A 12,873-nucleotide genomic window follows, 5' to 3' on the forward strand; every position below is an offset into this window, starting at 1 on the left:
CGTCACTGTTACCGTCACTGTGGGGGCAGAGCCCCAGAAAGTAGTTTCCAGGCTCTCAGCCTCACATAGACAGGTGCTGGCTCAGGTAGTAAATGGCCATCAACTGTGATTGCATGGCCATCAGCTGTGGCTAGTTGGCCGTCAGCTGTAACCAGTGAGCCATTGGCCACTAATATAACTGCTGTGGCTACGCTAGCAGAGAAGAAAGAGGAAGAATGGGGGCTAGCAAGAAGATGGCGGCTGGGCTGGCAAGCGTGGATGGCGGTTTGCGGACAGTGTGGATCCAGCCTCCAGTGAGACTATAGTGCCGCCAGAGAGAATATAGTGGTATGAGTCCCCTACCTATGGCTCCGTGGGTATTCCTTTTTCGCCTCACCATAACCTGCGTTCTTGTATGGGGAGCGGGAGCAGAGACCCGGCAGGCCGCCCTGCATTACAGTCACAGAGGCACTGACTGCACTGCATGGTGCAGCCAACGACATACCTGGGCTACAACAGGAATTAAAACAGAAACGACACAAATGACCCATGAGAAAAAGCACCGACTATGAAAGTTACGGTTCTTAATATAAAATGGCTCCTACAAACCAATGAAAAAAAAGCCCTTCAGCACAAGAACTGCCAAATCTGAATAGAATGTGTCAAATAAGGGATTAAAATGACCATAAACACATTCAATGTGACTAGACATGAATTATTTGATTACCAAATCACAAGGACGTATTTTAATCTTGAGCAAGAGTCCAGGGCCAGCGCTGTTAGGCTGCTGGAAGGAGGCCTCGCCCACATTGCCCTGCGGGCAGGCAGTAGGCGCCCCAAGCCTGCACCCGCATGAACTGACGCATTCACTCTACCTGCAGGTGCTGCCACGGAGGCCGGAGGCCGTAACTGTCACCACAGAAGAAAAGCCGCAAAGCCGCTGCAGCAGGGTTCACCCACGCAGACAGACAGCAAATGTCGGCACACTGTGTGATGTGGACGTAAAACGGGTGGAATGTAATAGATCAAAAAGTCTGTAATTTATTAAGTACAAAATTATAAAAGTATATGATCTTGATTTTCTAAAAATTTTTAAACGAAAAAATAAATCCCTGAAAGGGTTGACATCAAATCCTAGTGCAGCTATTTTACCCAGAATTAGGATTATAGATTTTCTTCTGTACATTTTAATATCCTTTGTAGAGTTTATGCTGTAAGCATAAATGCTTTTATACTCAGAAAAAAAAAGAATGCATAATAAAATACATTCTATTTGGGGTAATTTAAGAAACCTTTTCACACATTTAAAAATGCAGAATTACAATCAATAACTTTTATTAACATTAATGATATAAAAAAATTAGTGTAATATACTGAATTCCCAGAGAGTAATCTAAAACATTTTAATGTGCTTCTTAAAGTCTTAATGTACAAGATATCTTGTCTTACGGCCACTAACCTGTCAATACAAAAACTGTACAATATTTGTTTGCTATAAAACTACCACATGAAGATTAGGGTTAGGTGTTTGGTCCCCTGCAGGGACATCCACTTGCCAGCTGCTACACCCTGTGTGCGTCAAACAATAAATTACACAGATTTTGTACACAATGACCACAGACTGCTCATGTCCAGCCTGTGGAACACAGCCCAGCAGGCAAACCGAACTCGGATGCACCTGCTGTTTGTGGCCAAGTGGGAGTGAGATGTGAGAGGCGGCCAGGTCTACGCGGTGGTGAATTTAAAACATCAGAGAATGAATAACAGCTTTGCTAGGCACTGATCAGGCTAATTCCAGGAAAACCTGGTTGTTTCTATAAAGCATGCATGATTCATAAACTTTCCCACCCTCAAGTCCCCCAAACTCAACAACTTCATGACATACTTTCTTAGCTATATAAAAATACTCTCTTAGATTCGTGCTTCCTTTCAAATTCTTAGAAGTTTCAAAAAGACTTTATATTCTCTTCTTTCATTGAGGTTTACTATAATATTACATCACTCAGTTTAGTCAAGTTTGAATAAAAAAACTGAATATGGTTTGGCCACATTTTATAGGCACACAACTCAAAACGCGAAGGCCAGGGTTAGGGTGGCTGTGCCTGGGTCCTGGGCGGCACTGCCTGGTGCTCCGCTTCCAAATCAGCTAAGTGGGAACAAAAATTGTGACTCAGCACACTTCCACATACTGAGAAAAATTAGTATTGTGATGTCATGGAAGCAAGCGTTGAACAACAAGAAGTCACCAACCTGAAGTGGTTTAAAACTAAACACTGGCTTACCTTTCCGAGACAGCATCACTTGGACTGCCCCGACGGTACGTACCGCGTGTCAGGGGCAGCGTGTGCAGGCCATCAGGCACACCTGCTTCACAGGGATGCTGGCAGTGAGGAAGTGCCACATGGGGCCCAAGAGCAGGGCAGGTGGGACCTGCCTGGACTCAGCGCCTCCCTGTGAAGGGCGGGGGGACCGGCTGTGCTGGGCTCCTGTTCTTTCCAGCGTGAACTCTATACATGAGCTGCTCATCGGAACTGGGAATAAAAACTGAATTCTCAGAATCAAGAACTCTATTTTTAGCCTAGAAATGTGCAAACTTGCAATACAGCAGAGAATAGACCGCACACCTCTCAGCTCCACGATACCCAGGCTGGGCCTTTCACTTCCCTCCCTAGTCACCTGTCTGTTAAAATGCCAACATTTAGGTTTGTGTAAATGTCCTTTAGGATTAAAAAGTTTCTTCAAATCATTTGGAAGTGGTTCCTCAGATGGGATTTGGGGAACTCTGAGACGAAGCTGTAAAAGCAGGGGGGAGTGGTGCTTGCTCCCTGGAGACTGGGGGGCACTGCCGTGTGCTCATGAGTCCCAGCACCTTCGAGTGGTCCCATGACCTGCAGGCCTGGGCCACACCTGTCACATGTTGTAGGCGACGTAGATGGGGTCCAGCTGGTCAGCCAGGAAGCCGTCCCGCAGGTGCATGCGCTGCTTCTCGCCCCGGGAATTGATGGGGATCACGCCCGGGTCCACGATGACCACCACGCCCACAACCAGGTGGTGCTCCTCCAGCACCACGTTGGTGACCAGGGCTACCAGGTCCAGGGCGTCCTGCTCCAGCCCGTCCAGCTCCACCACCACCACCAGCAGGTTGGTCCAGGTGAAAACAGCACTGCAGGGAGAAGACAGATGGCGTGAGAGGCGCGGACACTGACATCCCCAGGAGCAACGGTGCAGCAGAGGAAAGGGAAGGGTGAAGGTCATTAACCGACACTGCACTGCCGCCTCGCCGTCCCCAGGTCAGGCTGGGCGTCTACAGGAGGACCTGTCCCAGCTACAGTTCTCGCTAAGAATCAAGAGCACTATTTGATGTTGAAAGCCATCCCTGTCCCAATGCAAGCTCCCTACAAGACGAAGAAATCACGAGTCACACCATTTAACGGAGAAAATACACATTCAAAGCAGAAACACTTCAGGACAACTGCAGAGAGCTCACGCTCACAGAGCTTGGGTTGGCCTGTGCATCCGGGGACAGACTTGGTTTCACACTGGTCAGGAAAAGGACACACCTGGCATGACCAGGCCCAGGGCAGTGTTCCCAGAGCGAGTCACAGTAGTACCTGAGGCTGGGCTAGCTCCTGGAGAGGCAGGCGCTTGGCACAAGCCCGTGGCCAGGTGTGGGGGCCGCGTCTGGCTTACCACTCGGCGATGCTCCTGTGTGCCCGGATCACAGACGTCTCGATGTCGATGGGGTGGTAGCGCATGCCTCTGAGCTCCAGCGTTTCGTCTAGAGATCCGACCACATACAGCGCGTCATGGCGCTCTGTCAACAGCACAGGGCGCACATCAGGAGGCTCAGTGCCGACTGGCACTCCCCACGCTGTGTCAGCTCCAGGTGGGCTGCCTGGGACCGGGACCTGGCTATGCCGACATCAGGTGAAGCCAAGCCTCCTGCTAGGTGGGATGTATGGTGGACCCTGATGGAGGTGCCACCCCGCCCCTCGATTCAGAACAGTGGCGTCCACGTGTGAATATGTACTTAAAACATTTACTCTTCTGGAAATAAGAGAGCTACGGGGCTACTGACAGTTCCGACTTCATCTGACTGGCATCCTGTGGCCCAGGGGGCTGGTGACTTTGAGGGGTCGTGTGTGGGGCGGGCTGGTGAACCGTGCCTGGGGCTCTGTCTGGGGGACGTGACGACCTTATCGCCAGCACCTCCACATCCTTAGCAGGGGCCCAGGGCCCAAGGTCAGCGAGGAACAGCCACAGGGGGAGACTAATCTCCGGAGAAAAGTGCTCCTGGCACACCCTCCACCTCGCGCCTGGACATGAGCTCGGGCCCGGGCTGAGGGCCTCGGCAAGAACCCCAGGACATCGCACGCGCCTATCGGGCTCACAGCTGCAGCAGCAGACCTTGGGGGTGGCATGGGCACCACAGTGACCCCTCACCTCCGCTGGCGTCGGTGAGCTCTGTTCTCCGGAGGAAGCCCAGGTAGCCAGTCCTCGCCCAAATGGTCTGGGTGTCTCCAAGGCTCAGCCGGGCACTGAAGTGGTCGGCGTGAAGGGCCTCCTCCCCGTGGACCGTGTAGTAGCCGGTGGCGTTGTGGGGGCTGCTCACCCAGATCTGCGGGTTCCAGAGGATGAGACGGAGCTGAGCAGATTCCGGCATGAGAAAGCCACTCGCCCAGAGAACTCAAGAAAACACCGCACAGCGGCAGGGGCATCTGCAAGGTCTCTTCTCTTGTGAACTCAGTTACAATGACAGCCGCTGAGCCTGCTCTCCTTCCTGGAAGCATTCCTATCCAGGACCCCACGGCCCCGCCCCTCAGGTCCCCTCAAGTCAAGTGCTATCAGTAAGCAAGGGAAGCGGAGAGTGGGGACAGGGGGCAGTGAGGCCCCGAGCCCCGCCCAGCCTCACCTCTCCCAGGACAGGGGGCAGTGAGGCCCCGAGCCCCGCCCAGCTTCACCTCTCCCAGGACAGGGGGCAGTGAGGCCCCGAGCCCCGCCCAGCCTCACCTCTCCCAGGACAGAGGGCAGTGAGGCCCCCAGCCCCGCCCAGCCTCACCTCTCCCAGGACAGGGGGCAGTGAGGCCCCCAGCCCCGCCCAGCCTCACCTCTCCCAGGACAGAGGGCAGTGAGGCCCCGAGCCCTGCCCAGCCTCACCTCTCCCAGGTGCGTGTCCCCCAGGGGCCCTCTGGTCTCCGTGTGTGCGATGATGACCTTCACTCCCGGCAGGATCTGCAGGGAACGCAGAGCCGGGTCAGGGACAACAGGACACTCCCAGGCCCATGGCACCAGAAACATGGCTCCCAGGGGTTGGCCACACGGGGACGTGCACATGCGGATGGTCAGGGTTAGAGCCAACTGGATTAGACTCTGAATTCTAACAGCAGTAAGAGACTTTGATAAAAAATAAATGTGCATCTTAGCCAAATCACCCCAGTTCCTAAGAAAGGACCCCAGTTTGGATGCTGTGAGGGCAGAGGGGCTATGGGAGCAGTTGCCCCGAGGACGATGCTACTGTCACAGGCACACAGTGTCGCGCGCCGTCCAGCCCCAGCTCAGCGGCCCCAGGCCTGACTGCAGGGCTCTGTCTACCATGCCTGCCAGTTCTGGACCGGGATCCTAACTATGAAGAGCCCTTCATGCCTGCGACTCAGTCCAACTGCTGCACCCCTGCTCCATGCCGACTCAAGACAGACGCGGGACCCCCGTTCTCAATCAGGAGCCATGGAGAATGCACCAAGGAAGTGCCTCGGGTGGGGGACCCTCCCACACCCTGTCCTGGGGCCATGCTCCTCCAGGCCTGGTCTCCCCGCGTCTAAAACAAGAGATGATACTGGGGTCCTCCAGGCAGATGGGAGGAAGGGACAAGGGGTCACAGGAAGAGCTTGAGTGCCAGCTCAGTTGCCATGGTCAGTGACAAGCCCTCCTCTCCTCGCACTGTTGCCACCCCCTTGCCACGTGCTGCCTGTGGGACCATCCTGTTTTCCTGGACACTTTGGGAGCCTCTGACCTCTCTCCAGGGGGCCCGCCTGACCCTTTAAGCCAGCGCTCTTTCCAGAACACAAATCCATCAGACCCCAGTCACTGGTGACTACAAAATACCAGAGGGAAAAAGTCCATCAAAAGCGGAGTGGTTAAAGCAACCATGGCACAGTCATCTGTGATCTGACACAGAAACACCAAAAAGCGGTTTGGAGACTTAGTGACGTGGGGAAGACGTGCTGAATTCACAGAAGGAGGAGCCGCCACTGTGCTCAGAAAGGGTGGGACATCTCCTGCTCAGAGTGACATTAAAGCCAGGCACGTGGGAGAGCTCACTCACTCACACTCAGCCGGTCCTCCTCCTCGTCCCCAGCTCAATGGTCAGGCTCCCACCCCAGGACCCCTGGTCACCTGACAAACTGCTGGGTTCCCGCGCCCCTCACTGTCCTCAGCACAGGCACAGGCTCCTCTCTGGCACCTCCCTGCCTCCCAGAGGCAGCTGTGGCTGCGAGAGTGTGGAGGCAGAGCCCTGAAGCCGGGGGCTGTCTGTCCAGGCCTGCGACCCTGTCTCCTGGCTGAGGGACAGGGCAGCTGCTCAGGCATGCCACCTCATCACATCCTGTGTGGGCACCCCCTCCCTCCTTCCTTCGAACCTTCCCTGGGTGTGCCTGCTGACCCTCATGGTGCTGTTTTCACCTGGGCACCCTCAGGTGGTCTCACACTCCCCCCAAGCCCCCCCCCCCGGGGGCTACTGTGGCCTCACAGGCCTGGATTGGCTTCAATGGCAAATTGCCAGCACGGGTCTAGGACCCTGCCTGCTGCTGAAGGCCCCAGTGGGGACCACTCACTTCCTGGTTGTCACCTGGGCCAGGGGCTGAGCCGTGTGGCCGTGTCACCCTGACCCGAGAGGCCCTGCAGCGGGAGCTCCTTTGGGCCTCAGGTCTGTGCCCAGGTGTATGCGGAGACCTGATCAGGTGTCGTGTGTGTTTGCAGTGAGGAGCATGGGGCCTCCCCATCAGCCCGGCCCAACCAGGCTGTCCGTGTTTATAGGGAGAGCTCAGCTTCCACTACCTTTCCAGACTCCGTCAACGGCAGACTGTGCGGGGAACCCCGTTCCACCAAACGTACCCTAAAAGTTAACAAGGGAGACATTTCAGGATAGAGTCTACTACACGGGTAACAATCTCTAAAAAGGCAACCCATGAGGTATTCATAAATTATCACTGTGATGGTCGTTCTGTGGACAGTCCTCCAGCCTTTCTATCATGACCTTGCTGTGACCTTGGAGCAGGGACTTCAGATGCCGCAGGGAATGGGCCCTGTACCCGTCCAGCTCCCAGGCACAGCTCAGGGCAGGAGCTTGTTCTAGGTTTCTTTGGGTCCCTGACCGGCTGGCCCACCCATAGTGAGCACCACCACTGTCTGCCTAAAGCAGCCACGACCACGTTGATGGACCCAGAGGGGGACCCGAGTGTCACGGTGGGAGGGACCGGACCCAAAGGCATATACTGGCCCCAGCACACGTTTACTGCTATAAAAGCTAAGTCTGGCCTTAAAATGGCATCATGTAAAAAAAGTCCTTGCCGTTAGTTGGTTTTCTTGTCTTCAGCCCCATAAACAGCTAAATGTCAAATGTTCGGTCACTCCTATCACCCTCTGGTCATGAGAATGACAGACAAAGGGACCCTGACTGAGCTCAAGGACACAGGGATGCAGAGAGAGAGGCCCAGGCTCCCTGGGAGCTCAGCCAGTCACATGCTAGCGCCCGGGCAGGCCCAGCCACCCCCGGTCCCCAGGGTGTGATGGCGTTACCTGTCATGACGCAGCGCTCGCATGTCCACGTAGACCGTTGTAGGGTCGGGGCCAGCCGTGCCCTGGAAGGAGAGCAACAGAGGGCCTGACGCACATGGTGTTGTCAGGGGCACGGCCCCTGCATTGCACTGGCACGGCCGGGTGGCCGGGAAGGTAGCAGCTCAGCCTGCCCATTAGTCTGCCCAGGGCACTGCTGCCTTCCCGCAGACATCACCGAGTGGAACGTGCAACTTCACGTTCCAGGTCTAACACAAGGCGGGTCTCCACAAGGCAGTGAAAACACCACCATGGGGATGGGGGCGTGTCCGTACTGTAACAACGGCTGAGCCATCAGGGCTTAGGCGGGGTCAGCCACTGCCATGTCCTCACCGCCCTCCTGACACTTGACGGGACCCTGGGGAGGGGTGTTATGCTCCATTCTATTAGGTAAAGAACATCAAGTGAAACGGACACTGCTCAGCATCACTCTGAAAACCCCAGATGACGTAACAAAACTGCTTCACTGAGACTAAACGGCCTCCCCCAGAGGCAATGCTATGAGTGCTAAGCTCTTCTGAAAATAATTCTGCTCTTAAATTTGGGTACAAAAGAACCTTTGTCATGTACAATAATAATCCACTGTGAGCAAAGTCAAAAAATCTGTCTGGAGTGGAGGAGGCCACATGAACTCATGGGGGGAGGACAGAGGTTCCCTGAAGTCAAGGTCATACCTGCTCAGCCAGCTTTCCCAGCCTGTTGGGCTGACAGAGGTAAAGGAGGCCACCAGAGCCAGACAGGAGGAGACGCCACAGGAGACAAACAGAAAGCAACAGCCACGTGAGAAACACACGGTTAGCAGACAGCGAAAGGCATCACTGCACCTCAAAGGGCACACGTGAGTATCCCGTGAGGACTTCTGCAGTGACATGTGGCACCCCAGTGCCCACACACAGACACCTTCCGGTAGGGAGAGAGGAGGCGAGCAGGGTCACTCACAGCTGCTACAGACAGCTAACCTCCTGCGGTCCTGCTTCCTACAACAGAAGGGTTTGTGGAGGGGATGCCAGCCCACCTCCTCCTGCCACTTGGAGTGGTCAGCAGTCTTTCCACGGGTGGGAAGATGTGAGCAGAAACGCTAGGGAAAGGGCAGGAGTCCGCAGCTGAGCAAAGGCTCCGAAGGAAAAAGAGCCCCACCCGGGCCCTGCTCGGGTTCCGACCATGACTTTTCCTCCAACAACTCTTGTCTGTGAGGGTGCGCAAGGCATTCAGCTTGTTTGTAGAAAGAAGGGAAACTGAGACACTAGTGCAGGCCTGGAAAACAGCCGAAGTCACTGGACAAGCAGTAAGCGGTCGTGGAGGCGGCGGGCTGTTTAACTTCCGAAACTGCGCACTTACTTTTAGTAAGTAAAATACCTGGATGTCTCAAAAACGGATTTGGGGGCAATGCAGATGACCACATTCATTAATGTTTCGATTTAAAATTCCAGGTGTCTGAAAACAGTAAGTTCCTCGTTGTTTAAACATTAACTACACATTATACCGAACTTAGAGGTTCTTCCCGGTAGGACAATAAGCTGTTCACAAACAATTGGCCTTTGCTCATCAAGACAGCAGCGTAGCTTTCCAAATAAAACCCTCGCAGCTCGCAAAGATAAACTACTTGGAAATGAAACGTCGAAGGGCAGGGGACGAGGCACAGCGGCGGACAAGTGAGGCGCGCGCGCAGCCCCTTACCTGGAGGCAGATGGCCACGTTGACCCTGCACCCGAACGTGGTGCTCACGGCGCGCGCGGGCAGGCCCAGGTCCTTGAACAGCTTGGAGAAGGACTGCGTCAGCGCGAGTCGGGGCCGCTCCTCTGCAACCACCATGCACGTGCGCACGCAGGACAGGTCCACCCCCTTCATCTGCCAGGGCGGCAGGGTCCGCCCTGAGCGCAGAGGCGGGCCTGAACCCAAGCCCCGCCTCCTCCGCTTCCGTCTCTGTGGAAGCGCCAGGGCACGCACGTGCTGGTCCACGTCCACACCGCCCAGCCCACTTCGCTCCGGCCCCAGGTCCTTAGGGACGCTGAGGCCTCCAGGACACGAGCAGAGCTAATGGGGGCCCTGGGATCCCACAATGCACCTGCTCTTTTCAGCCTTGCACCCCTGCCCCGCCCGCAGGGAAGAAGGGACACGGAGCTGTCATGACCCAAAGCCTGGAAAGCTGCTGGGAGCAGGGCTGAGAGTCTTTTCTTTAAGCTCCAGCGGCCCAGTTTAGAGTGAACCTGGGAGCGGGCACTCCCGAGGAGGGATGCGGGCCAGCAGGCCGCGGGCGCACTCACCCGAAGGACGCCGGTCTGCGCGCCCAGGCCTTTGGTGCACATCTCCATTACCGAGTAGGAGCAGAAGGTGACGCGGGCCTTGTACTGGCTCACGGCGGACAGCCACAGGGACACATTGCTTTCCAGCTCCAGCGGGGGCACCAGCACCGACCGGTGTCCGGAGTACACACTGCGGGCCGCGGGGGTTCTGCTCAGCGGCGGCTCCAGAAGGGCTCCGCCTAGGGGCACCGTCTGCGCTCCCCAGGTGCCCTGCCGCCTGCACCCAGCATGCCCAGGGCACCACCTCTTCCCTTCAAGGACGGAGGGAGGGACAAGTCTCCCTAATATCCAGTGAGACTTTCAGTGGAAAACACACAGGGTCCTTGCCTCCCTCCAGCACTTCAGAAGGATCCCGAGTCACGGTTAGGGACGGGTCCCCTGGCTGGGGACTCAAGTGTTCCACTTCTAAAGACCTGACGCTACTTCCCAGTATTTGATGGAAGTAACCTCTTCCCAACTGCTAATATAAACAGTGTTCATGTTTAATGAAAAACTTTTTTGTTTTTACTCAACACACCGAGACTCGTACCCACCCCACCCCCAAACCAAACCACTCACACGTGTATCTTTCGCTTCCTGGCATCAAAATGCATCTGAGAATGCTAAGGTTCTAAAGAATTACTCATAACTCCAACCCAGCAGGTGGGCACAGCAGGTAGGTACCTACACACTCACCCACACATTCTTCCAAAACTCACCTGCACAGACACCAGAGGGCGAAGCCAAGGCCACAGTAGGGGTCCAGGCAGATGGCAATCTGCCTGGAAGGGTACAGCTCACACTGCAGCTTTATGGAGCGGCACAAGGCACTCGTGGCAGCATGCGACATCTTAGGGAGCAAAACACCAGTGTCCGTGATGCGCGAGGGGAGAGGTCCACAGTGGGCAGCATACACTGCCTTAGGGGATGGCGGGCTCTGGCCCCACGCAAAGCCAGTCACACCCAGGCACACTAAAAATCTCAGCGCAATTTCAGGATCAAGCACTGCAATGGAGCCACTGGTTCCTGGTAAGGGCAGGGACTCAGCAAAGCCACGTGCCCCTCGAGGCCAGAAGTCACAAATCCCAACGTTTAGATGTTACCCTGAGACCTCCAAGGACACATTACTCTCGGGCGACCTAAACTCGGGGTTTGCTGGGGTCAAGCCAAATTGAAGGGGCAGCACTGCTGTTCGGCTGTGGGGCCTGTCTGCATGCCCCACACCCAGCATCTCCCCGCCCTCCTGTCTGGGGCCCCATGGGTCACCCACCTTCACGCCTGCTAAGATCCCCGTGGTTGACACGCTGAAGTCCAGGTACGCAAGTGTGTCCGGGGAGGGCGGCCTGAACACGCTAGCCACCTTCCTTTTCGGTATGTCCTCTGCTGAACAGACGCCTGTTAAGGCTACTGGGCTCTCACGGGGAGAGATGACACACGACTGGGACCGGGGAAACCGGGGGAGCGCACTCAGACAGGGGTCGTGCTGCGGGAAGGCGGGCTGTGTGAATGGGGGGCATCTCAGTCACACGACGGGGACGCACGGAGACGGCGCTGAATGTGTGGGGCAGGGACAGTGGCGGGAGGGAGACATGCAGTGCTGCTGTCCAGCAGGAAGTGACAGCCTGGGGTCAGCCAGGACCAAGGGCCCCAGCCACAGGGAAGGCGCCGTTGTCAGTCCCACGCCTGTCGAGGGCTCAGGCAGGTACCAGAGAGCACGTCCCTGGCCCCACACAGGGTGCACCCTGGAGCACAAGGACAGACGTCCACCAGGTGAGATGGGGAAGAGGGACTCCTGCATGCTCGTGGGCTGGCACTCATGTAACAATGTACCTCGCGTCACCAAAGGAGCCTGTGGGGTGCTGCTCGTTTGGGGTGTCGATATTGGGGGACAAAGCCCCAAGCTGACTTCATGGGCCAAGGCAGAGGGACCAGGGGCTTTCAGCCCTTCCCAGTGTCCCAAAAACATTTCATGGGATGTGGCAGCATTCATCAGTGACGAGGACAAGTGATGGGTGTGAGTACACGTGCGTGCGCGCTGCGGGACCGGTGTCCCCACACATGCCAACCATTGTGTGGGCATGAGGGGCAGCGGCAGAAGTGAGCTGCAGTCCACGGGCACCTGGGCCTCAGACTGGACCTTCGCTCCCACCAGTGCAGAGACCCGCCGCGAGGCCGTGAGCCCTGAGCTGTGAGCCACTGCAGTGGGTAGACGCCCGCTGCCGGGAACCCTCTTTGCCACCGACTCCAGCGGCTGACCCCGACTGACGTGGGATGGCCAGTGCAATCCCTCCAACGAGAGGACAGAGGGCTTGTGGGCGGGACCTGAGTGCACACGAGCTTACGGCGCTGCGGACACGCACCTGTATCGAGAATGGTGGGCCAGGTCCTGACGTCCACGGCGGCCGCGGCGTCCTTGGATTTGAGCAGCCGCATGATGGCCTGCGTGGTAAGGACGCACGCAGACTTGCTAACCTGCAGAGCACAGGGACCAAAGGCAGATGAGACACCGTGCCTGGGCACAGGGCCCGGGGAGACGTCCAGACACTGGAAGGGAAGGAGGCCCTCGACTGGGCTGCCCCGTGGGGCCACAGCGCACGCACCTCCACAATCATCTTGACGGTGGGAAGCGTGGTGGCGAGGTTCTGGGGGTGCGGGGGCCGCACGGTGACGGGCACGCAGCCACAGTACAGGCAGCCGTAGAAGGCGGCGATGAGGTCCACCCCTGGGGACACAGTCAGAGGGTCAGCAGGTTAGCACAGCTCAGCCTGGTGTGCAGCCGCGG

General features: G+C 56.6%; 1 protein-coding gene across 5 annotated transcripts in view; it reads right to left on the reverse strand.

The window, feature by feature from the left end:
• Window positions 1–1,000: 1,000 nt before the first annotated feature.
• The window catches only part of DIP2A (DIP2 acetate--CoA ligase A), an 89,214-nt gene continuing 77,341 nt past the window's right edge, over window positions 1,001–12,873 (reverse strand). For 2 of the 5 annotated variants that reach the window (XM_074319562.2, XM_074319417.2), the window contains 13 exons: window positions 12,692–12,813; window positions 12,452–12,563; window positions 11,362–11,474; window positions 10,811–10,941; window positions 10,074–10,242; window positions 9,487–9,657; window positions 8,484–8,513; window positions 7,774–7,835; window positions 7,033–7,090; window positions 5,137–5,211; window positions 4,423–4,597; window positions 3,670–3,793; window positions 1,001–3,142 (listed from right to left, as the gene is read on the reverse strand). In XM_074319562.2, the coding sequence (XP_074175663.2) occupies window positions 2,890–3,142; window positions 3,670–3,793; window positions 4,423–4,597; window positions 5,137–5,211; window positions 7,033–7,090; window positions 7,774–7,835; window positions 8,484–8,513; window positions 9,487–9,657; window positions 10,074–10,242; window positions 10,811–10,941; window positions 11,362–11,474; window positions 12,452–12,563; window positions 12,692–12,813 (1,595 nt within the window). In that variant the 3' untranslated portion in view covers window positions 1,001–2,889. The remainder of the gene's footprint in view (window positions 3,143–3,669; window positions 3,794–4,422; window positions 4,598–5,136; window positions 5,212–7,032; window positions 7,091–7,773; window positions 7,836–8,483; window positions 8,514–9,486; window positions 9,658–10,073; window positions 10,243–10,810; window positions 10,942–11,361; window positions 11,475–12,451; window positions 12,564–12,691; window positions 12,814–12,873) is intronic. The other 3 variants (XM_074319453.2, XM_074319528.2, XM_074319500.2) reach the window with 3 other exon arrangements.

Source organism: Rhinolophus sinicus, chromosome 17 (assembly GCF_057876585.1).
Source record: "Rhinolophus sinicus isolate RSI-liver-muscle chromosome 17, RSI-T2T, whole genome shotgun sequence".
NCBI classification, from domain to species: domain Eukaryota; kingdom Metazoa; phylum Chordata; class Mammalia; order Chiroptera; family Rhinolophidae; genus Rhinolophus; species Rhinolophus sinicus.